General features: G+C 35.7%; 1 protein-coding gene and 1 pseudogene across 5 annotated transcripts; both read right to left on the bottom strand.

The window, feature by feature from the left end:
- Positions 1-23,057, bottom strand: LOC144026955 (regulator of G-protein signaling 5-like). Of its 4 annotated transcripts, XM_077534141.1 has the most exons (6): positions 12,834-12,928; positions 5,611-5,911; positions 4,419-4,532; positions 3,215-3,276; positions 406-572; positions 5-329 (listed from the first exon to the last, which is right to left on the bottom strand). In XM_077534141.1, the coding sequence occupies exons 2-6, from the start codon at positions 5,652-5,654 to the stop codon at positions 165-167; spliced, it is 552 nt and encodes a 183-aa protein (XP_077390267.1). In that variant the 5' UTR covers positions 5,655-5,911; positions 12,834-12,928; the 3' UTR covers positions 5-164. The 4 variants fall into 4 exon arrangements, with proteins under 4 accessions (XP_077390270.1, XP_077390269.1, XP_077390268.1 ...); XM_077534144.1 differs by lacking the exon at positions 5,611-5,911 and having other exon boundaries at positions 1-329; positions 406-550; XM_077534143.1 differs by lacking the exons at positions 5,611-5,911; positions 12,834-12,928 and adding an exon at positions 22,623-23,057 and having other exon boundaries at positions 3-329.
- LOC144026954 (regulator of G-protein signaling 5-like) lies at positions 16,364-19,420 on the bottom strand (annotated as a pseudogene). The gene is made up of 5 exons (XR_013285333.1): positions 18,814-19,420; positions 18,652-18,735; positions 18,490-18,551; positions 17,371-17,537; positions 16,364-17,281 (listed from the first exon to the last, which is right to left on the bottom strand). The product of XR_013285333.1 is annotated as a regulator of G-protein signaling 5-like (transcript).
- Positions 23,058-23,266: the final 209 nt, after the last annotated feature.

Genomic DNA, 23,266 nt, shown 5'->3' with positions numbered 1-23,266 from the left:
GGAATTTCCGAGTTTGCACTTCCTAGTTTGAACTCGGAAAAGTCCCACTTCCGACCATCTTCGAATGCAACATAAGTTAGCGTTAGCGCGTGAAATGTCATCAAATTACTCCGATTTCCCATTTTTAATGGTTAGAATTGAAACCGGTTCGACGCTGCTCGTGTTTAGTTGACCAGAAGTTCCTGGTACTGCTCCGACCTCAGGAAGCGACCGAAGGAATCTTTTTCCATCAGGGCGTGGATGCGCTTCTGGGCCAGGTCGAAGGTTTCCGGAGAAAGATGCACCAAATTCCTCAGAGTCACATCCTTGGTGAAATGGTCAATGTTGACCTGCCGCACAAGACCACAAAAAAAAACCGCTATCAGAATCTTGTCTTGATTGGAAATGAAGGTGAGCCGAACGAACCTCTTTGGGTCCCTCGGTCTGAATGTAGTCCTCGTAGATCATTTTTGCCTTGGCAGCCATCTTGACGGGGTCCTTGGTCTTCTTGAAATCCTCGCAGGCCATCCAGAACTCGATATTCTCGTCGCTGAACTCGGACTGCAGGAAGCTGCGGAAAGTAGCAAGACCGTCTAATGGGCAGAGGGTGAAAAAAAAACAAAAAAAAAACATTTGTCATCATTTTGGCATGTCAGTCGATTAAAATTTTGAATCGTAATTAACTTCAATGGTTAACTCGCGATTAATCACACATTTTATATCTGTTATAAAAGTACGATAAAATGTACAACAAAATATTTTTTTTCCAAGTTATCATACTCAACATAAAAGTGGGAAAAACATGTTCAACTAATAAAAAAAATATGGCTGAATATTTTAGTCATTGTAACAATTACAATAATAATTCCTAAAAAAAAAAAAAAAAAAAGTGACATTGATTTGTGTTTAGGTCATTTGTTTGCCACGAGATGGCATAATTTCATTTGCAAGACATTGGTGGCAACTCAGTGCATTTTTCTTTTCGTATTAATCTTCAACATGAATCAACTTGTGAAACTGCACATTTTCAAAATTGTAGAAGACGGCTTGACCCCAGTCTCCACCAATATTCTGCATTATTATTGTATTTATTAATGCTAAATTTTGATGCAGACGTGTCTGCTGCGTTGCGACTGGAATTTGGCCAGTGCAGGCAAGTAAGAATCGATTAAAGGAATTTTAAATTAACTCAAAATTAATGCACTCATTTTGACACCCTTAATTTTCTTTTTTTACAGTCAAAAAGTGTATACTGGATATGAAATGATTTCCTTGCAAAATATAACAATTCTGAGCTCTCTATAAAAAAACAACTACAAAAAAAACAACATAACATTAGAAAGTCAACACAATGTAGCTTTTTTCCACGTTTTATAGTCACAAAAGCCTGATTATGAAAGAAATACATGATGTTTACTTTTGTAAAAAAACTAATTGCAGAAGCAACAAGAGCTTGAGTTGATTAAAAGAAAGCCATTTTAAACGAGCCCTTCAAAGTTTCCATTGTCTGATCGAGTCTGCCGTGCTGATGATAAGCCGTCTGCTCTGCTCGGCTCGGCTGCGTTTGGCCCCGCCGGCGTTTATCTGACATCTGAGCAGCCGAGCCTAATGGCCGCCTTGCTTTTCAATATAGCTCCGAGTAGCAATCAAGCTGCTGTGCAAAGATACACAAAAACAGACGCCCGTTTACTGTTGACAAGTTGTTTGTTGAGTCAAACAATAACACTGGGAATTTTATCTGTTTTTTTTTTTTCCCCAAAACACTTTCAACACAATAAGGACACAGTTGTCATCATCAGGCAGGATAGAGATTATATATATATATATATATATATATATATATATATATATATATATTTATTTGTTTTTTTTTCCCATTTGACTTGAAAAAGAGGAATTGCACTTTTGCATTTGCAATTTCCTGCTGATTTCAACCCCATTGCACCCGCCAGCAACATTATTTTAGTGAACTAAAACTAACGAAAAAACAAAAACTAAAAAAACTATTTCGGTAACGAAATAAAATAAAAATGAAACTGCTTCTTTAAAAAAAAGAAAAAAAAAAAGAAAGAAAACTAACTGAAACTGCATTTTATGTTTGCAAAACTAACGAAAACTATAACTATAATTATAGCAAAAATGTAATTTAATGCCTTTGGGGGATGATTTTAAGTAGATTTATTTTGATATTATTGACTGTTGGCCATTATTTTATTTTTTTTTGGTAAAAACCTCCATTGCTTTAAGCGCCCTCCTCAGGTCAGAAGCTGCATCAAAGCCTTCTGTATGCTCTAGAATTAAAAAAAAAAAAAAAAAAAAAAAAAAAAAAAAAACACAAGAAAAAAAAAACCTAAAAACAAAACGTATGAATACATTTTTGGGAGTGAAGGACAAACTATTAAAATACATATTGATACATATTTAGATTTCATTGAGTTAAAAAAAAAAATGTTTTTTTTGGCTGATCTCTTATACCTTGCTGCCATCTGTTAACCCATTTTTTTTTGTAATAACTGCCATTGCTTTAAGCGCCCTCTTCAGGGCAGAAGCTGCATCAAACCTTTTTGTATGCTCTAGTATAAAACAAACAAACAAAAAAACATTTATACGTTTTTGGCAGTGAAGGACAAAGTATTAAAAAAACGTATTTATACGTTTTAATGAGTAAAAAAAAAAAAAAAAAAAAAAAAAAAAAAAGTTTGAAGAAAAATAGTTGGTCAGTTGACTTGACTCAAAAAAGGTCCGAAAATGTGACGGCTGGCCAGAATTTTAGCTCTGCTAGCTTGGTAGCGCTCTGCTGTGCTCACAAACCGAAGACATGATTGCGGTGCGGGTTCGATCGGTCGATCATGGGAGCAAAAAAAAAAAAAAAAAAAAGTTTGGCCTTGGAACATGACGTCAATATTTATTCATTTGTCAAAAACGAGTTTTGGTTTTTATTTGTTCTCTACTTGCACAGAGGCGGGGGCAAGTGTCTTTTTTTTTTTTTTTTTTTTTAAATCAAAATATGATACGCTACAATAATCCAAACGCAAACGACCTTTCCACTGTAAACAGTCTGACAGACAGACAGCAGATCTCAACAAGGAACTGTTTCCTGTTGGCGATGGTTCGTGTTCAATCTGAGATCAGCTCTTGTGTAATATCCAAGCAACTTTTGAAAAAAAATAAAACAAAAAACCAATCATCACTGTTGTGTATCACGTCATTTGTAATTGAGATATGCTTGACTTACAGTTGTTGTTGAGGACTCGGTCCAGACTCTCACGCCACTGAGACGCTTCCTCACTTGACGGTCTGCCCACAAAAAAAAAAAAAAAAAAAAACGTCACGTCAACAAAAAACATCCGGGAAATCTTTATGCGCATTTGGAATGTGAAGTAAAAATCACGTTTTTTGTTTTGTTTTTAAGTACAACAAGTTCCGTTTGGTCACAAAAATATCATCTCTGCGAAAGTTATCTACTGAATTGAATGTATACAAACTGAGTGGTATTTAGTGTAACCAAGAAGTATTTATTCAGCAGAGCTGAATTAGGCCTAATGCTTTTTCTTCTTATTTATTTACATATTTTTTTTATTTACTTACATTATGTATTTATTTTTTTATTTACTTAGACTTTATTTACTTATTTATGTATTTACTTACATAATTAATTAACTTACATATTTATTTATTTACTTACATATTTACTTATTTATTTATTTACCCGCGATTGGCTGGGAGCTAGTTTGGGGTGTACTGCCCGAAGCCAGCTGGGATAGGCTCCAGCACCCCCACGACCCTTATTTATTTATTTATTTATTTAATCTACTTATGTAATATGTAAGTAAATATTTATTTACTTACATATTTAGATACTTATTTATGTACATATTAATTAAGTAATTACTTTCTTTTTAAACACTGACTGGAGATACAATCCGGAATTAACGAGGTGTATTTAAAAAAATAAAAAATAAATAAAAATAAATCATCTCATTTGCAGGATTTCTTCAAAACAAGATGGCTGATTTGTCAACACATGACGCAACGTCTTGCAACGTTTTGAAAATTAATCACAAACTCCCCAGTTGCTGATTTCATGTTTTTCTTGACCATTCGAGCGTTTTATTCTGAAAGTTTGGCTTGGAAACCGATGCCGATAATTCAACTCAGCTGGCCCCGTTTGACGTCACTTGGAAAATTGAGTGCGTTCCACATTCATATATATATTTTTTTTTAATCATCTATTATTCCTCCTTCAAACCTCCAAATGGTCGAATATCCAATCTTAATTGAAATATAATGAATGAATCGGTGTTTTTTTCAAGGTCTGCTCGGTGAAATAACGTGACGGAATTGTTTCAACCTTTGAATGACGTTTCTGCTTGAGGTTTGCCACATTACCAAACACAAGCAAGAACAATAAAAAAAATAAAATAAATTTTTTTTTTTACTTCTGCAGCTTCTCCGGCTTCTTCTCGGTTTTCTCCGGGTAGGGAATGATGAGGTCGATGGCATTTTCGGGCTTTTGAAGTAAAACTCCCAACTTGGACTTGATCTCTTTGGCCCTGCAAGACAGAAAGCGTTTGCATTTTTTTTGCGCTTTGCACGTCGACTGAACCAGATCCCACAAAACGCAGACATGCAAGAAGAGGGATCGGAGTGAAAATCATACGCACACGCAAACTGGTGGGAAGTCTTGCTCAAGGGCACAGCGACAGAAGCAGACAAGAATCTCTCCAACAACTGGTTGCCATCATCACATTTTTTTCATTTTTTTTATTTCAGTAACAAGACTTTAACCATAACACGCAAAAACAAACAAAACAAATTAAAAATACAAACTTTTTTTTTTTTAATTATGCACAATGTTTACAATTTGATGATATAACGATGCAAGAAACAAACATATATATTAGAGATGCACCAATCACAATTTTCCGGACGATCACCGATCTTTTTTTTTTTTTTTTTTTTTTTTTAAATAAAAGTCTAACCTGCTGATCTCGATTTTTGCCGATCCCGATTTCATTGAAAAACATGGAAAAATATCTGCGAAATAATGCAAACGGTTTGTTTTAACTGCACATTTAACTCATTGACTGCCATTGACGGAAAAAGACGTCAAATGTATTTTTGCTGGGCTGGCAGTGAATGTGTTAAACACAATGTGCCAATATATTTTGTGATTATATTGCAGCCTCCTTTTCTTTTCTTTTTTTTATTTTTATTTTTTAAGGCAAATGTTGCTTAAAAATCCATAAATTTTGGTTACATCTCATCTTAAGTCATTGACGGAAAAAGACGTCAAATAATGCATTTTTGCTGGGCTGGCAGTGAATGTGTTAAGTATTTCTCTCAAATAAAAATAAAAGCCTATTAATCATCTCGCTGAGGAGAGAGATTGAAAACGGTGGAAAAGATCGGTTTATTTTTCGAAGGGATCGGCCGATCATCGATTCCCCCAAAATTAAGGAAATCGGGGCCGATAAGTCGGTGCACCCCTAATTTTTATATATATATATATATATATATATATATATAAATAATACTACTACTCATATTATTTTCCACTAAATGTAGATGATATATTCCAAGAAAGAAATATGTAATTAAATGAAAAATTAACATGCAGGTATGTCTTACCTTACAAGGCAGGTTTGGGGCAGGGCAGCTAATCCTTTACACATTTTGCAGAACCTTCAGTTTCGGTGACAAAAAATTTGGCTAATCGTCACTTTGTTTTTTTTTTTGTTTAGTTTTTTTTGGTGTCCAAAGTGAGCCTGAGCGTTCGTTGTTGCGTTCTGAGCGTGGCTTTAACCGAACAGCGGTTTTATGCAGACACCCCCCCCCCCTCCTTCCCGGGCAGCGGGCCAAAAAAAAAAAAAAAAAAAAAAGTGAAGCCAATCAGACTGGAATGTGTCTCCAGCACTGGCGTCTGCGGAGCCTGCACAAAAAGAAGGGACGGACGGACGGACGTTTACGTTTCAACAACTTTTGTAGTTCAAAAGATTTCAGGCATATTCATCCTTAATAAATGACACGGATATTTATATTAATTTGAATTTTCAGCAAAAAAAACAAAACAAAAAACACCCACACACATCCAGCTGTGACAAACTTTCAACCGCTGTGGAACTCTTCTTAAACTCAATTCACTCGCCGCCATTTTCACAGAAAAAAAAAATTATTTTGACTGATTTTGCAAGGCACACAGAATATTGTGTTCTATTGCTTTAAAAACATGGAACCAACCAAAAGAAAGATTCATCGGGTAGAAAAAAAAAAAAAAAGATATTTCTCCGTTTCTGTTTTGCAACAATTAGCATGAGAATATAGCTAAGTTTCATCATTATTCACAAATCTGTTTAGAATTGTGCGGAAACGGCTCATTTTCAACATGGCCCTGGTTGATCTCTTATACTCTGCTGCCACCTGCTGGCCGTTTTTGAAATTACCACCATTGATTCACCCGTTCTCTACAAAAAAAAAAAACTAAAAACGTGTAAATACGTCTTTGGCACACTAAAAACATTTAAAACAGAACGTATTTATACGTCTTTGGGAGAAAATGAGTCAAATACCATGAAAGTTGTCAACTTCATCAACTGACACATTCTCGTCGAGGTGTCGTTCTAATGACGGATTTGAGTGGAATTGACATCCCATATACCCAATATTGTTTTGAAAAACTTTGTTTCGGACACCACATTAGAAAATCAAAATAAAATTAGCATGATGATGATGATGCCGAATGTGTTTTTTGTCCGTCCACTCTGGCAGGGCACAAAAAAAAAAAAAAAAAAAAAAAAAAAAAATTAATCGTTCCGCAGTCTTTTTTTTTTTTTCTTTCCATTTATTGGCAAGTGTCGATTTTCTTGTGCAGTCGCCCGCAGAGACTCGCAGCAGGCAACAAAGCTAAGAGGCTGACCTTTCCCCACATCTCACTCTGGGAAAACTCTTCCGCTGAGGAATAACTCGTTTCCTGACATTTCGTATATAAACACGCATCTTTCACGAGATAAGCAACAATGATCTTATTTATTTATTTATTTTTTAATCAAAAACCCTCTTCGCACAAAACATTTGAGGATGCCTATTGCGAGAGGTAAAATAAATATTTTTCCGGCAATTCCTTCATTGGCTTTCTGTATGCATTTTGTTTATAATGTAGCTAAATATTTTGTCTTCTATTTGCTGAAAGCGAAAAACTGCAAGCGAACGTTGAATCGCGCGTTCTGGACTGTTGACCTTGTGAAATGTTGCGTGCTGCTGGATGCTTGGCGGCCGCCAGGCAGAATGGAATGTGCATCACTTCGTCCACTCATCCGACTTGCAATAATAATATTCAAGGTAAACATTGATGGCAGGATAAAGTAATATATTAGTAGCGTGTTGCTAAAAATCCGTTGTTTGATATCAAATCAAACTTTATTTATATAGCAGTTTTCAGACAAAAAAAAAAATGCCACTCTAAGTGCTGTGTAATTAAAACAACAGTAATATATATATAAAAACCTGACATCTATGGATTGTAAAAAGACACGGTGGGGCACAGAGAAACCATGTGAGGAAAAGCGCCAAAGAACCCACTGAAACGTAGGGGTGGGTTTAAAAAAAAAAAAAAAAAAAAAAGATAATTAAATCAAACAACTGGTTTGGCCTCCAGATGAAAGACTTTTTTTTTTTTTTTTTTTTTAGATGAAAGACATCTTGACACTTTTATGGAACATAAAATCAGTGTGAAGATTTTGCACAGTTCTGCATTTGACACTTTTCCCAAATTAGTCGCATATTTACAACTCAAATTTTTTTTTTTTTTTTTTTTTTTTTTAGATGAAAGACATCTTGACACTTTTATGGAACATAAAATCAGTGTGAAGATTTTGCACAGTTCTGCATTTGACACTTTTCCCAAATTAGTCGCATATTTACAACTCAATTTTTTTTTTATTTTTTTTTAGATGAAAGACATCTTGACACTTTTATGGAACATAAAATCAGTGAGAAGATTTTGCACAGTTCTGCATTTGACACTTTTCCCAAATTAGTCGCATATTTACAACTCAAAAAGTTGTTTTTTTGTTTGTTTTGTTTTTTGAGACGGCTTTGCAGAATTGCTGACACAAGGCCGGCTGACTAATAAACGTCCGGATTCTCAGCCCAGCGTAACGCAAAAAGGAAATTAAACGACTCTTCCCACAGCAGCCATGAATTGTTTTCGTTAAGATGTTTATTTGCAAGGGATTTTTTTTTTTTTTTTTTTAAGTTCATACAAGTGTTTCGTCGAGAAATGTGGCAGCTTTCTCGGTTGAAGGTAAATAATTCGCTTAGTTAATTATTATTCTTGTCTTAGAGAAATAAATTGAATTCTTTTCTTTTTTTTTTCAGAGCACATTTTCCATCAGAGGTCAGTTTGAAATACAAGTTGACTTTGTGGCTACTGTTACCAAACTTGAATGACATACAAGACACAGTCTGGCGATTAATTTAACCCGATGACTGGCAGCCATTTTTACAGAAGCAATCCTGTTTGACTGGATTTTGACTGATTTTGCAAGGCCCACAGAATATTATGTTATATTTGTTATAAAAACATGGAACCTAGCAAAAGTAAAGATTAGCATCTCTTCTTTCATCGGGGAAAAAAAAAAAGAAGGAAAAAAAAAAGTATATTTTTATCTGTTTCCGTTTTGCACCAATTAGAATTGGAATATAGCTAAGTTTCATCATGATTTAAAAAAAAATCTGTTTAAAACAGTGGTGAAAAGAGCTTGTTGCAACATGGCCCTGGTTGATCTCTTATACTCTGCTGCCACCTGATGGCCGTTTTTGAAATAACTACCATTGATTCAAGCCTTCTCTTCAGTTCAGAGGCTGCATCAAAAACCTGTATGCTCTAGCATTAAAAAAAAAAAAACGTATAAATACGTCTTTGGGAGCAAGTGAGTTAAAACATTGAAAATTGCATCGCCAAAGCCTTCTGTATGCTCTAGCATAAAAAAAAAACAAAAAAAAAAAATAAAAAAAACTATAAATCCGTCTTTGGCAACAAATGAGTTTGGGAACTTATGTCAGACCAAAGTATGAAAATTGTATATGTGACTATGTGTATATGATTTAGATAGATATTATGGTAGATGTCTAGGAAATTCATGTATATATAACCAGGTTCATACATTTTACTTTAAAAAAATAGTAAATCAGTATTATATTAATAATGAAATAAGTTTAAATAAATAAAGTAAATGGACTAGATAAGTTTTTAACTTCTTCCAACATGTAAACTATGATTGATTGCTGATTTTATTGGGATTTTCTTTTCTTTTGATTTCTGTTTTTTTTTCTGCTGCTTGCTTGTTTATATGGTTGATAAAAATAAAAAAAAATAAAAAATAAAAATAAAAACTCGGCAGCAATGTTGGGTGCTCCAGCAGATAGATTATCGATTACACATCCATGACAGGAAGTTGATAACACTTTAGACCAGGTCAACGCACGTCTAAATTGTGGCGCAGGTGATTTAATGCGAATTTGGTGGCTCCGACCGAGGCGCAGGCAGACCGAGTCAAAAAAAAAAAAAAAAAAAAAAAAAAAAGACAAAAGAGCTCCGAATTGGATCCCAAAAACGCAGACACAAATCAGATTTGAACACTTTAGTCGCATAACAAACGCGGAACGTACTCACGACAAGAGCGGAAACATTGACAAGGTATCAAGGATCAAGACATATACATACATTACATACATACATACATATATATATATATTTTTTTTTTTTTTTTAAAGATCACATCGTGTGCACATCTTGATGATTTTTTTTTACATTTAAAATAAATAAATACGTATTAAATACGTATACGCAAGACGAGCAGTGCCGCAAGAAAAGTGACAACGTAATGTCAATTCTTGTAAAATGTTACGAGCGCGGGGAGAGGAGGGAAAAAAAAAAAAAAAAAAAAAAAAAGTGTCTGTGGGAGGGAATAACAAACAATGTAAGCCGCCAAGCATGGGAAAGAGCTTGCAAACGCGGGTCCCCAGTGTAAAAGGAGAATATTGAAATATCTCGTAAGCCCAAAGTTCCTCGCAGGTCACGCATCCTCTCACAATCACGCTTCTCGATTTCATTCCAAAAAAAAAAAAAAAAAAAATGTAAAAGAAATTGACATGAAATTAAGCAAGGATTTGAATCATCGGCAAAGTCATGAAAATATGAAGAACGCGACGTGATTAGGGTTACAGTTAGGGTTAAGGGTTACGGTCTGGGGGCCATTTGTGGCCCGCCCTATATTTTTTGGCGGCCCGCGGCAAATACTTAAAATAATTTTTCAATACTGTTTATTAAAAAAAAAAAAAAAAAAAAAAAAAAAAAAAAAAAAAAAAAAGGGGCAGATTAAACATTTTTAGCTACGCAAAGACACAAGTTTGCATGTAATAATTCAGTTCCAGAAATAAAAATAATTTCATCCACTTGTTTCTTAGTGTCAACGTCCAATTTGTGAAAACATCACATTCATTAATGGCTAATTATTAATGAAAAAAATAAATACATGTGAAAACATCACATGAATGGTTAAGTGTGGTCAGTTGACGGCCGATTGTTCTTGTTGTGGTTCAGAATGTCAAGTTGGGATCAGCTGCTGCTCAGTGGAGAGTCTTATCTATTATAGTGGCAGACAGGGGTCGCTATTTGCAGTTTTCAATAAGTAACTGTACATTATATCAACAATTTATAATTTCTTCATTGATTTTTACCACGTTTAACTCATTCACTGCCATTGACGGAAAAAGACGTCAAATTATGCATTTTTTTTTTGCTGGTCTGGCAATGAATGTGTTAATAAATAACTTTTAAAAAAAATCAAAAAAAAATTAAAGTGGCCCTTGCAGCTTTCAATTTTTTTGTATGTGGCCCTCAGAGGAAAAAATTTGGACACCCATGCTCTATCATTAAAAAACAAACAAACAAACGTTTAAATAAATCTTTGGGAGACTTAAAACACTTAAAATAGAACGTATTTATACGTTTTTGGTAGCAAATGAGTTAATCGTATCTTTTCGTGGGACACTTTGACAAAGTAGTCTGTGTACATTTAGTGTCAAATCATTTTTATCCTCAAAAGAACTCAAAACACAGCCAAATATTAGCTAACAAAAACAAAAATGAGTTCGCCCCGAAGTGAAAATGACTCATTCGTTGTTACAAGGTCTGAGGTGCATGAATTTTTTTTTTGCCATATTATGGCAAATAACTTTGAAGATCTGAAAATACATACACTTCACTTATGAATAAATAAATAACATAACTAAATAAATAAATTCACTGGACGAATTCCAGAGTTTTGTCGGGTTGCCGTGCTGATGGAAAGTTCAATTAATGCTCGGATCAAAACAAAACAAAATAGTACGTGCAAAAGTTGGGCTAGCCTGGAGTTCCTCGGGGGTTTTGTCCGTCTTTTCATCCCTTCGTACTTTGGCCTCGACGTCTGGAAACGTGCGGCAAGCGCCCTCGTGGAATGTCTCGTCCGACGTCAGCGTTTGCGAGAAGCGTCAACCGCCGAGCGTTCATTTTGCGGCATTCTGTACGGATGTCATCGTGTTGTGGACGCCGCTCGTAAAAAAAAAAAAAAAAACTCCACATGAGACAAATATGTGGAAAATGTGAAAACATTTGTTTCAAAGTGAATCATCATCCAAGTGAAATAAAACTTGAGAATTATTGCTGTATGGAAAAAAACACACACACACACACACCCCCCCCCCCCCCCACACACACATATACATATATATATATATATATATATATATAAAAAATAATAAAAATATATACAATAATTTTTTTTTATATATATATATAATAAAAAATATATATATATATAAAAAAAAAATATATAATAAAAAATAATAAAAAAAATATATATAAAAAAATAATACAAAAAAAATATAATAAAAAAAATATAATAAAAAATATATATATATAATACAAAAAAATATATAATAAAAAAAATATAATAAAAAAAATATATATATAATACAAAAAAATATATAATAAAAAAAATATAATAAAAAAAATATATATATATTATATAAAATATATAAAATATATATAAAAAATATATTAAAAAAATATAAATCTATATATATAAACAAAATATAATATACACATACATATATATATATATATATATAAAATGTAATTAAATTCCCATTTATTAGTTTATTGTTGCAAATGTTTCGCTATCATTCGGTTTTGAAAACATCGACCCTCATTAGCACTTGTGGTTTGTCCAGCAGATTTGATTTGAGACCACTTAAAAATGGCTTTGAGCCGCGATTCGCAACCTTGAGAGATCAGCAGGTGGCGCCACAGGAAACGATCACATTTTCCCAAAATGTCTTTGTCTCAAATTTTGTATCTTTACGGAAGAGGGCCAGTGAAGAGAGAGAGAGAGAGAGAGAGAGAAAAAAGAAAAAAAGTTAGCGGGATTCTGACTTCATTTATGTGAGAATCTCTGACTTTAAAGTGAGAATTCTGAGATTAAAAGACAAAAATTCTGACTTTAAAAAGTGAGAATCCTGCCAAACTTACTTTTCCCCCCTCCCCTTATTTTTTTTTCTTATTTTTTATTTTTTTTCTCTCCACTGGCCCTAATCCTCTTCTGGATATCTTCAAGATGCTGAATGGTGCTTCAGATTAAAGGACGGCACTGGAAATGAGGAAACTAACCAGAAGCTAATCTACAAATGATTAGAAAAAAATAAAAATAAAAAAACACTAGCAAGCACACCAAAATGTACTTTCAAGGCTCAACGACCACAAAAAGCGAGGCCAAGAACAGGAAGGAGCGAGCAAAAGAACCGTTACTTGCCTTTGGCGCCGGTTGGCGTGGGTTCGATCCCCCCGCCTGGGAGACTCATGTGGCTTACGTGAAGTCAGCTTGTGTATGGATGAATGAGTGAGTGAGTGAGTGATTTAAAAAAAAAAAAAAAACGAGCGAGCAAAACGTCCTTCATCATCTACCGCGGCTAAAGACTCAACCAATTGTTGATTGTGATGCCGAACAGGTGAGCAGGAGGAGGCTCCGCCCACCAGCAAATCATCCAGGAAAACTGTTGGCCTCTTTTGCGCCTTCTCCGTTGACCAACAAGGAAGTAACTGCCATGCAGTCATCTTCCTAACTAACTAACTAACTAACTAACTCACTCGCTCGCTCACTCACTCACTCACTCACTCACTCACTCACTCACTCACTCACTCACTCACTAACTAACTTCCTCCGTTTGTAATGCATTATTACGGTCAATGGAGCTTATGTCAATGAGAACACACACAAAAAAAAAGAAGGGTTGCGCAACATCAGACATTTACCACAAGAGGGCGCAAGAACAACACAAATGTCACCACCAGCTCTGACTGTATTGTGACCCACATTTATTTATTAATTTATTTATTCATGTATTTATTATTTACTTATTTTGCCACAGCTCTCCTGAAAATTACTTTACAGTTTTTATTTTTTTTTATTTTTTTATTTTAGTAACATTGATGTTCACTTTCATAAGTCTGAGATGCAGTTGTATGTTTTTGACCAGGATACCTGTGATGACGTCATTATTCAACTAAACTATCCGCCCCACTCCCACCCCATTAAAAGGTTAAATAAAAATGTACATGAGGTTTCCACTGAATAGAGACTAATAAAGAGACTAATAATTGTCATGGTAATCATTTGCTGCTTTTTGCTGCCCTCTAGTGTTCTGTCATCACAGTATTATTATTATTATTATTATTATTTTTATTTTTTTGTATTATATATTTTTTATTTTATTCTATATTATATTATTATAGATTTTTTATTATATTTTATTTTATTGTATTTATTTATTTTATTTTTTTGTTCCCCGTTTCAAAATGGCACAAATTAGCTCACTAACCAATTCCACCATGTGGCCGTTGAACAGAAAACAAAAAATAAATAAATAAATTAAAAAAAATAAAAATAAATAAAATAAATAAATAAATACATATTCTAATTTTTACATTTAAAATCATCCCCAAAAAAGAGCTCATGCATGAAATTAATTACCAAAGACGAAAACTAAGGACATTTTTGCTATAATTATGTTTAAAGTTAGTTTTGTAAACATAAAATGTAGCTTCAGTTAGTTTTTGTTTTTTGAATTTTAGTTTTCTTTTTTGTTGTTAGTTTTATTTAACTAAAATAACCTTGCTCTGTACACCTTCATCAATGCTGTGTCGCCCTTAAGCAAGGCATGTAAATTCCAGTTGCCTAAAGCAAGCGTCATCATATGTATTGCGTCTGTCCACAATGATGAGAATGTCCCAACGTAAGCTTTATTTGTATTTTTTATTATTTCTTTGCTTCTGACCGACGATCGTCACGTCCTGACAAAATGTGTAGCAACCTTCCAAGTGTTTTGATTATGCAGCAGGTTTGACCCCGCTGCCAGCTGTTCCCCGCCCGACTCCGCCTCCACCTTCCCACTGACGACATCTGAATACACAAAGTCGAGCAGGTAACTCACCTTACGAAACGAGCGCAAACGCGACAAATTAGCATTTTCATGAGAACAAATGAGATAACCGACATTAGCCCGAATAGATGCTCTCAAGTTTTGTTTTTTGTTTTTTTTCCAAAGTAGCCCTTTGAATTTTAATATTTGTCGGATAACAATGGTTTCCACCTTTTTTTTTTCATTTTTTTTTTTCAAATTTATTACCTGAAGTTGACGGCAAGTGCAAACAGTTGCTGAGCTTATAATAAACTTTTATAGCTCGCTGTGTTACGTTTAACGTTGTGACTTTTCTCGCGAGTTGCTTCCTGTTTGGTTTCCATGGGCGCGACAACTCAACAAAACACCGGTTGCCATGGAAATGGAACATACAAAAGTATTATTAGTCTTATATGGTACACGTAAGTGATTCATGACCTCATGTAAAAAAAACAACAAAAAAACACAATGTGCATTCAGCATCTCCGTTTATGTTTTATTCTTTTCAGTGGGCTTGTGGAGGAAGCCATCCATCCATCCATCCATCCATCCATCCATGTCTTTGGAATGTGGGAGGAGACCCATACAGGCACGGGGAGAACATGCAAACTCCACCCAGGAAGGCCGGAGGCCGGACTCGAACCCGAGTCCTCAGAACTGGGAGGCGGACGTGTTAACCACTCATACATGCTCCTAATGTATTTCATTTTTTATTTGTCTGTGTATGTATCAAAGATACATTATCCGAAACAAGGGGTTGGAGTAAACATATAATAACAACATAATGTGATTTTTTTTGACCAAGTGCAAAGGGGTGTTTTACTAAAAAACAAAACAAAACAAACAAAAAAAAACACATTAATATTCGGGTGGGTTGGAGTGTTAAAATAATTGCCCCACTTCTTTTTTTAAATTAAAAAATTAGACAGTTTTTTTTACAATTATATTTTTTACATTATATTAGATTATATTTGATATATATTACATTATATTTTCCATTTTTAAATTATATTAATTTACATTTTTAATAATCATTTTAATATTTTAGAATTATATTTTATTTATTTATTATATAGTATATATATATATATATATATAGATTTTTTTTTATTAAAAAATGATGTAAAAAATATAGATATAAAAAATATAAAATTATTTTTGCCTAAATTATCTCCTAATGATGAAAATGGTTCATTTTTTTGTGTTTCCTGAACAATCTGAAAAAGAAAAAACCCTTAGGTGATTATTAAGTATGCTCAAGACGGCAAGCGCGGCAATTCAAACCCCGAACCTCAAAACTCCGAGGCAGACATGCTAAAACCACTCCACCACCGTACTGATGCATCTCTCTTTTTTTTTTTTTTTTTTGTTGGAATTGATGACATTGTGCAGGTGACGAGCATAATGAAACCAGAACTGAGCACGTTATCGTTCAATGTGTCAACAAGTTTATTTGCTGGTATGTAAAAAATACAGCCTTTATATAAATATCAATACATTATATTGCACAGACTTTTTATTTTTTTATAAAAATCCATAAAATACACACATAAATATGAAATTCAATTGATGTTGTCGCAAACAGTGCTGGACTTTGACAAACATTACAAACACAAATGGTGGCCTTGAGGCAAAAAAAAAAAGAAAAAAAAAAAAAAAGAAAAAAAAAAAAAGTGCTTTTCCATTCCGAGTTTGTTAAAGGCACGGTCTTCCATTTTCACTCAGGAAAATGCACTAAATAAATACAGGATGTATACCCATCAACTCCTTCTCCATCAACACATCTGGGCTTCTGTTAATGTGTGGTGGTGATTTTTGCCTGTGTTTTGCCATTTTGTGTTTGTGTTCTCCGTGGGCCCGTCTGCGACACGCCCCCCCCCCCCCCCCCCCCCCCCCGCTCTGCGATTGGCTGGAGGACTAAACCAACCGTCTGTCCACAGAAACGTCCCGCTGTTGACAAAACAAACACAAAATGGCGAAATGCAGACTTTTTTTTGTATTATATATTTTTTATTTTATTCTATATTATATTATTATATATTTTTTTTATTATATTTTTTATTTTTTATTTATTTTTTGTTCCCCGTTTCAAAATGGCACAAATTAGCTCACTAACCAATTCCCCGTCTGCGACACGCCCCCCCCCCCGCTCTGCGATTGGCTGGAGGACTAAACCAACCGTCTGTCCACAGAAACGTCCCGCTCGCTGTTGACAAAACAAACACAAAATGGCGAAATGCAGACTGGTGCGGTGGGGGGTTTAGGAAAGAAAAAAAACAAAATAAAAAATCACCACCACACCTTAACAGAAGCCCAGATGTGTAGAGGGAGGAGTTGTTCATGGGTATACATCCTGTATTTATATAGTGCATTTTTTCCTGAGTGAAATCAGAAGACCCCGCCTTTAACCTTTGACTTTTCGTGACTTTCCAAACCGTCTTCCTTGACCACCTCATTGCTACGCATTCGCTTCCTTTCTTTCTCTCCACCTCTTTGAGAGAGGGCTCTTTTTTTTTTTCTTTAAAAGAGACGCACCTTTACCCCCGCCCCGAGTAACACGTTGGCGGCATCTTCATGAAAGTTTACGACTTCTTCCCCAGCTGCGGCCGCTTTGCGGATTTGCCGCTCGGCTCGGCTCGGCCTGACCGACCATCTCCCGGAAGGCGGGCGAGCGCAGGAAGCGCGGGTAGCAGTCTTTGGCCATCAGCAGGTAGATCCTGCGCTGCGCCCGGTCGAAGCAGTGCGGCGACGGCGAGCGCATGTTGGCTTTGGTGATGTCGCGGGTCTCGTGGTCGATGTTGATCTGCGGGGAAAAACGGGGGTCAAAAAAAAACAAAAAACGAGCCGGAGGAATATTTGAGAGCGTGAGATTTTCGCAAATCCGAGTTGTACCTCCCGCGGCGCGTCGCCGCCGATGAATTCGTCGTAGATTTTCCGGGCTTTGGCGGGGAGCTTGTCAAGAGATTTGGTGCTCCTGTAATCTTCGCACGCAAAGTAGAAGGCAATGTTCTCTTCGCTGAATTCGGATAATAGGAAGGCGGTGAAAGCGCACAGTCCATCTGGGGGGGGGAGGGAGAGAGTCAATTCAATTACTAATTAGGGATGTAATGATATCCTCACATCACGATACGATATGATCATGATACGATAATTATCACGATATTGTGGGGAGGTTGGCGATACAAAATATACACAATATATTCTAAAAAAAAACAAAAGAGCCCATACCATATTCACTGCCAACTTTATTTGACGTTTTTTTCCGTCAATGGCAGTGAATGAGTTTTAAAAAAAAACACACACACACACAATATTTTGCTTTTGTACAATGCAGCAATGAAAAATATTATAAAATTATTAAAAACATATAAATATAATATATATATATACACGTATTGACTTGGTTCACAAGCAAATTACGTTCCCCTTCATCTGACCATGAGTGTGGATTTTAAACATAAGGGCCAAAACATGCCTTGTGGAAATTAAACTGCACGAAAAAAATAGCCACCAGAGGGTGCACAAATGGAAATAAACCCGATTTTTTTATTTTTTTATTTTTAACAGATGTGCTGCTTTTAATACCGTGACATGACGACGACGATATATTGTGGCAGTTTTCGATATTGCCGTTATCGTTACATCCCTATTACCGGTAGTAATGGCACTAAATGGTGCTTAACTCATTGGCTGCCATTAACGGAAAAAGACGTCAAATAATGCATTTTTGCTGGGCTGGCAGTGAATGTGTTAAACACAATGTGCCAATATATTTTGTGATTATATTGCAGCATCCTTTTTTTAAGGCAAATTTTGCTTAAAAATCCGTCAATTTTGGTTACATCTCATCTTAACTCATTGACTGCCATTGACGGAAAAAGACGTCAAATAATGCATTTTTGCTGGGCTGGCAGTGAATGTGTTAAAAAAAAAAGTAAAAAAAAAGTGTTTTACTCCTCTAATGATGAAACAAGAAGGAAGCAAGCCCATTTTTTGTACAGATGTACTCACATTTGCTGGACAGGAGTTGCTCAAATGATCCTTTCCACCGCAAGCATTCCTCCAGGGTCGGCCTAAAGACAAATGCTGCATTGTTAAGCTTCCGCATTTTACGAAACAGGCTGTCGATTTTTTATTTATTTATTTTTTTACATTTTTTATGATTGATCTTACTTGTTTTTCCCCGTTTTACAGCAGAACAGACTCCACTCGGATTTCTGCAAAACGCTTCCCAGCCTGGCTTTCAGCTCTTTGGCTCTGTGGAGAGAATATGAATTCATAAAAGTCTCATTTGCCTTTATGTAATCTATCCATTTTCCCTGAAGCTTCCCGTACCTTTCCAAGCAGCAGGTCGGCATGGATGCGAGTCCTTTACACATACTGGCAGACAGCGGATGGACGTGTGGCGGCTTCGAGGCTCTCCTGTGTCGAGCTGAGTGGCGGGTAAATAAATATTGTCGGTCGGGAGTCAGGTCGTCCGCGTGTGCGTGTATGTGAATACAGCGGAGGTTTTTTATAGCGTTTGCCCCCGCCAGGCTCCGATGTGTCATCAGACCTCGTAGCCAATCAGAGCGCGCGAACGGGCAACACTCATCATGAAGTCACTGAAAAGGGGGGAGGACGTGCATAGACGGAGCTTGGACATTTCTAGCAAAGGATTCAAAAAATTCAAATAAAATAAAGCCAGTGCTAATAAACTTTTTTTTTTTTTTTTGTCAAAAAGTGTCCTTGAAAGCTCACTACCTGACAACACAAGCACAAACTGAATACATCGGAGCGCAAGCTAGCAGTTTGGTTATATAAGAGAGAGGATGTTGTTTACAATTAGGAGTGTGACGGTATATCGATATCGCGATAAATCGCGACACTTAATTGACACTTAATTCTCCCGATAAATTATCGATACGTCTACGCAAGTATCGTTATATTTGTAGTTAATATACGGCTCCATTATTCATGACTTATTTTGATTTATTATTATTATTATTATTATTAGAATTATTACTTTTATATATAGGCCCTATTATATATATTTATATATTATGTATTTATATTATTTTATTGTAATACTATGAATTATTTTTTTACTTTTTTATTTTTATTATTTATTTATTATTTATGAACATTTATTATTTTCTTGTATTTTCTAATTGTCATTATTATTATTATTATTATTATTATTATTATTATTATTTATTATTTATTAACAGTTATTATTTTCTTGTATTTTCTAATTGTCATTATTATTATTATTATTATTATTATTAGTATTATTATTTTATGATTAGTTTTATTATAGATTATCATGGACTTATTACCAGAGCAATAATATAATAATTATGGTATCGTCATATCGTGAGATAATCGTTATCGTGAGCCGTGTATCGCATATCGTATCGTGAGTTAGCCAGAAGTTCCCGCCCCTATTTACAATATACGTATTATACGTATATTGTAAATAGGGGCGTATATTATACGTATACAATATACGTATAATATACGTATATACAATTTTATTGACCTGTATAGTGGCCAAAGAGGTCCGTCCATTATATGTTTGTAAAAACCCTACATTAGTCACCAATATCAAGTACCAATACCACTAGTACTTATGATACGTAACATTTCTCCCCCCAAAAAATACAATGACAGAAAATTAATGGCCTCACTAAAAAATTGTCACTGGAAAAAAAATGCCTACAAACAACAAAAACATATACATAAAAAAAATTATAATGAGTTGATGAGTTAATGAGTTCATTTCCCCAAAAAATAAAAAATTCAGCGATATAAAAATTGTGACCTCGCTACTCGTGAAATAGACCGTAGAACCGGGGAGGGGAGAACCCATCGTCCTCGAGAACAAATGTCCTGCCTGCCTTCGATGTCTCACTCCTCCAACACACCTGATTCGATCAACAGGTTCATTATCAGGCTTCTACACAGGTTGGAGATGGCTGACCATTATTTTGAAGTCACTTTTTTGTCGGTGGAGGGAGAAAATCGAAAAAAGGCGGGACCGTGAATCTCGAGCGCCATTAGTGAAAGTCATATAAAAGCATTTTGGTCTGCCTAGACCCCCATAATCACTAATTAGGTTGGCTCAAGTAATATGCGGTGGATGGCCCCATGCTTAAGAACACACGTTAGCCAACACGTCCCCAATTCTTGTCGTAAGTGAAGATTTAATAGCGTCGTTTGTTGCCAGGAAATTCAAGAAAAAGAAAGAAAAAAGAAAGAGTTGCCTTGGGGAAGCCACACGTCGACTCGTGCACTCAAGTCTGTGATGTCAGCACACATTTTTGTACCGACTACAATTGGGAGAAAAGCTCAACCGGAAAAAAAAAATATTTGAAAAAAAATTAAAAAAAATCATTTTTGAAAACATTGACGACATCTCTTTGTGCTATCGATTTGCTGTCCTTGACGTTGGCTGATGCGCAACTGCCACGCACAAGCAACATTTCTCACACCACTTTTTGGTTTTCATGTAATAAACTTGACGTGGGTCTGTACTAGAGGACATCATCAGCAATTCAAATTTGTCCTCTGTAGTGGACCTTTTTAAACCTGAACATCTCCTACCCAATGCATACGATTGAATGAACTCCTTTTGTGCTCTATAGAGGACATTCCGAGCTTTCCAATGATCACAAATGTGTAGGGGTGGGGCTTTTGCTACTTTTGATTGTCAATAGGAAGAAATTTAACAGTTAAACGCTCCTTTAACTCATTTGCTCCCAATAACGTGTAAATACGTTTAAAAAAAAAAAAATGTTTTAAGTGTCCCAAAGACGTATTTATACGTTATTTTGTTTTTTGCTAAAGCATACAGAAGGCTTTGATGCAGCCTCTCAACGGCAAAGAACGGTTGCAGAAATGGTAGTTATTACATAAACGGCCAGCAGGTGGCAGCAGAGTATAAGAGATCAACCAGGGCCACCTAGAAAAAAAGCTAAAATTACTTACAATTTTAAATAGATTTGTGAAAACTGATGAAACTTAGCTCTCTTCTAATGCTAATTGCTGCAAAATGGAAACAGAAACGGCACGCCGTAATAACGTGCAAAAAAAAAAAGAAAAAAAAAAAGAGGTTTGCGAAATCCGCCAACTATGGTCTGGGGACGGTCTCGGCCAAAACGGGACGCAACCGGTTACCCTAATCTCAAATTTTGGGCCGCATTTGGCTGCAAGCTTGTTCCGGTAAGGACACATGCTTGAGGCCGTTTGAGGCCATTTGCATTCTTACGCCTTACTTTACCCTACTTGGGCTTTTAACATAAGCACATAACCTTATACAACCTGAAATGTCATTCTCTTTCCAACCTACTAATTTGCTTCACGGTGAATAGCCGTTATTTCAGGCTCGGTTATAAAGGAGGCAAATCTCATCCGAATCGCAGCGTGTTTGTTTTTTTTAATCCCTTCAAGAGCGGAAAAAAAAAATGAAGGATGTGCTGAGATGAGTTTTTGCTTGAAGTATTCTTTTGTTGTGAAGCCTTTTGTTATCAGAGAGAATGACCAAACGGATTTGAGGATATACCGCACTTCCATGGACAAGGCTCAGAAATGGAAAGACACAAGAGATATTCAGGACATATTTGTACCTAACATGAACCTTCGTTTCATTCAATTGAGAGGCTTTCAGAAACGTAGAAAAAGTAGGTCAGGGTTTCGTTCAGTACAAATTAGAAGTGGACTTGGTTGATTTCTAGCATACGGGAAACTGATGGGTAAACACAAACAACAATATCTGCGTACTGCATGTTCCAAATTATTGAAGGCTAATGAAGAATAATCATTTCGCTACGTGTTCCATACAAAAACCATAACCAAGTGTACAGTCCTCACGACAGGTGGCTACGTGAAAGTCATAAAGAAAATGGCGTACACGAGGCGTACTTAGGCGTTCTTGCGCTTATGGAGACAATTAAATAACACAAGAACGCATTTCCATACATCAATGTTCAAAATAAAATACACATTTGAACAGAGGTGGGCATTTGGAATGTCCGTCAGTCCGTCTGAAAACGGACGGAAACGTGCCGCACATCTCGCGTACGTTTGATTACGGGGCGTGAATGCATCAAGCTTTGATTTGGAAAATTCGAGCGTCGCTATAGTTGCTAGTCTGGTGACCTTACCTGTATTTGGTTAGCTAGCTAACCAGATTACCAGATTAGCTAGCTCGCAATTCCAAGCTTCGACCATGAGGACAACGTCAGTCCAGTAATTTTGTGTTTCCTGTCTGCAGATTCGTCACAAGCTATATTCTTCAAAATAAACGGCATTTTCTTGTAACAAAGCTTGTTGTGGCGGCATTAACTAGCAGTTTGCTGTATATTTGCTCTTTCAGAAATCATATCCACAATGCGCATTAGTCTGCAGTGCAAACACAGCGAGCATCTGTTTCCTTTACGTGTAAACGCGAGCATTGCTGCCAGCCTGCTGCTGATTCGCACCGCATGTCACGAGTGGAGCACGAAATGGAGAAAAAATGCGGACCGCTTTGTAAACCAGGGTTGCTTTGAAGCATCGATGTCAATTCATGCCCGGGGAAATCATTCTAAAACGAACAAAAAGAATCGTATTATGGGAAGTTGTAGTCTGTTTGGATGAGTGGGTAGAAGGAAAACAACATTCTGGTCAAAGGTCAATGCTAGAGGAAGAAGCTCTGATGTTTCCCGACATTACACTGTTCTTGTTTTTTTTTTTTTTTTTTTTTTTTTATCTGAAGGCCACGCTGTACAGCGACAGATAAAATCCAGATATTGGACGGGCCCAAAAA

The sequence above is a fragment of the Festucalex cinctus genome, chromosome 10 (assembly GCF_051991245.1).
Source record: "Festucalex cinctus isolate MCC-2025b chromosome 10, RoL_Fcin_1.0, whole genome shotgun sequence".
NCBI lineage: Eukaryota > Metazoa > Chordata > Actinopteri > Syngnathiformes > Syngnathidae > Festucalex > Festucalex cinctus.
Note: the sequence above shows the minus strand (reverse complement) of the source record. Positions and strands in the feature narration are given on the sequence as shown.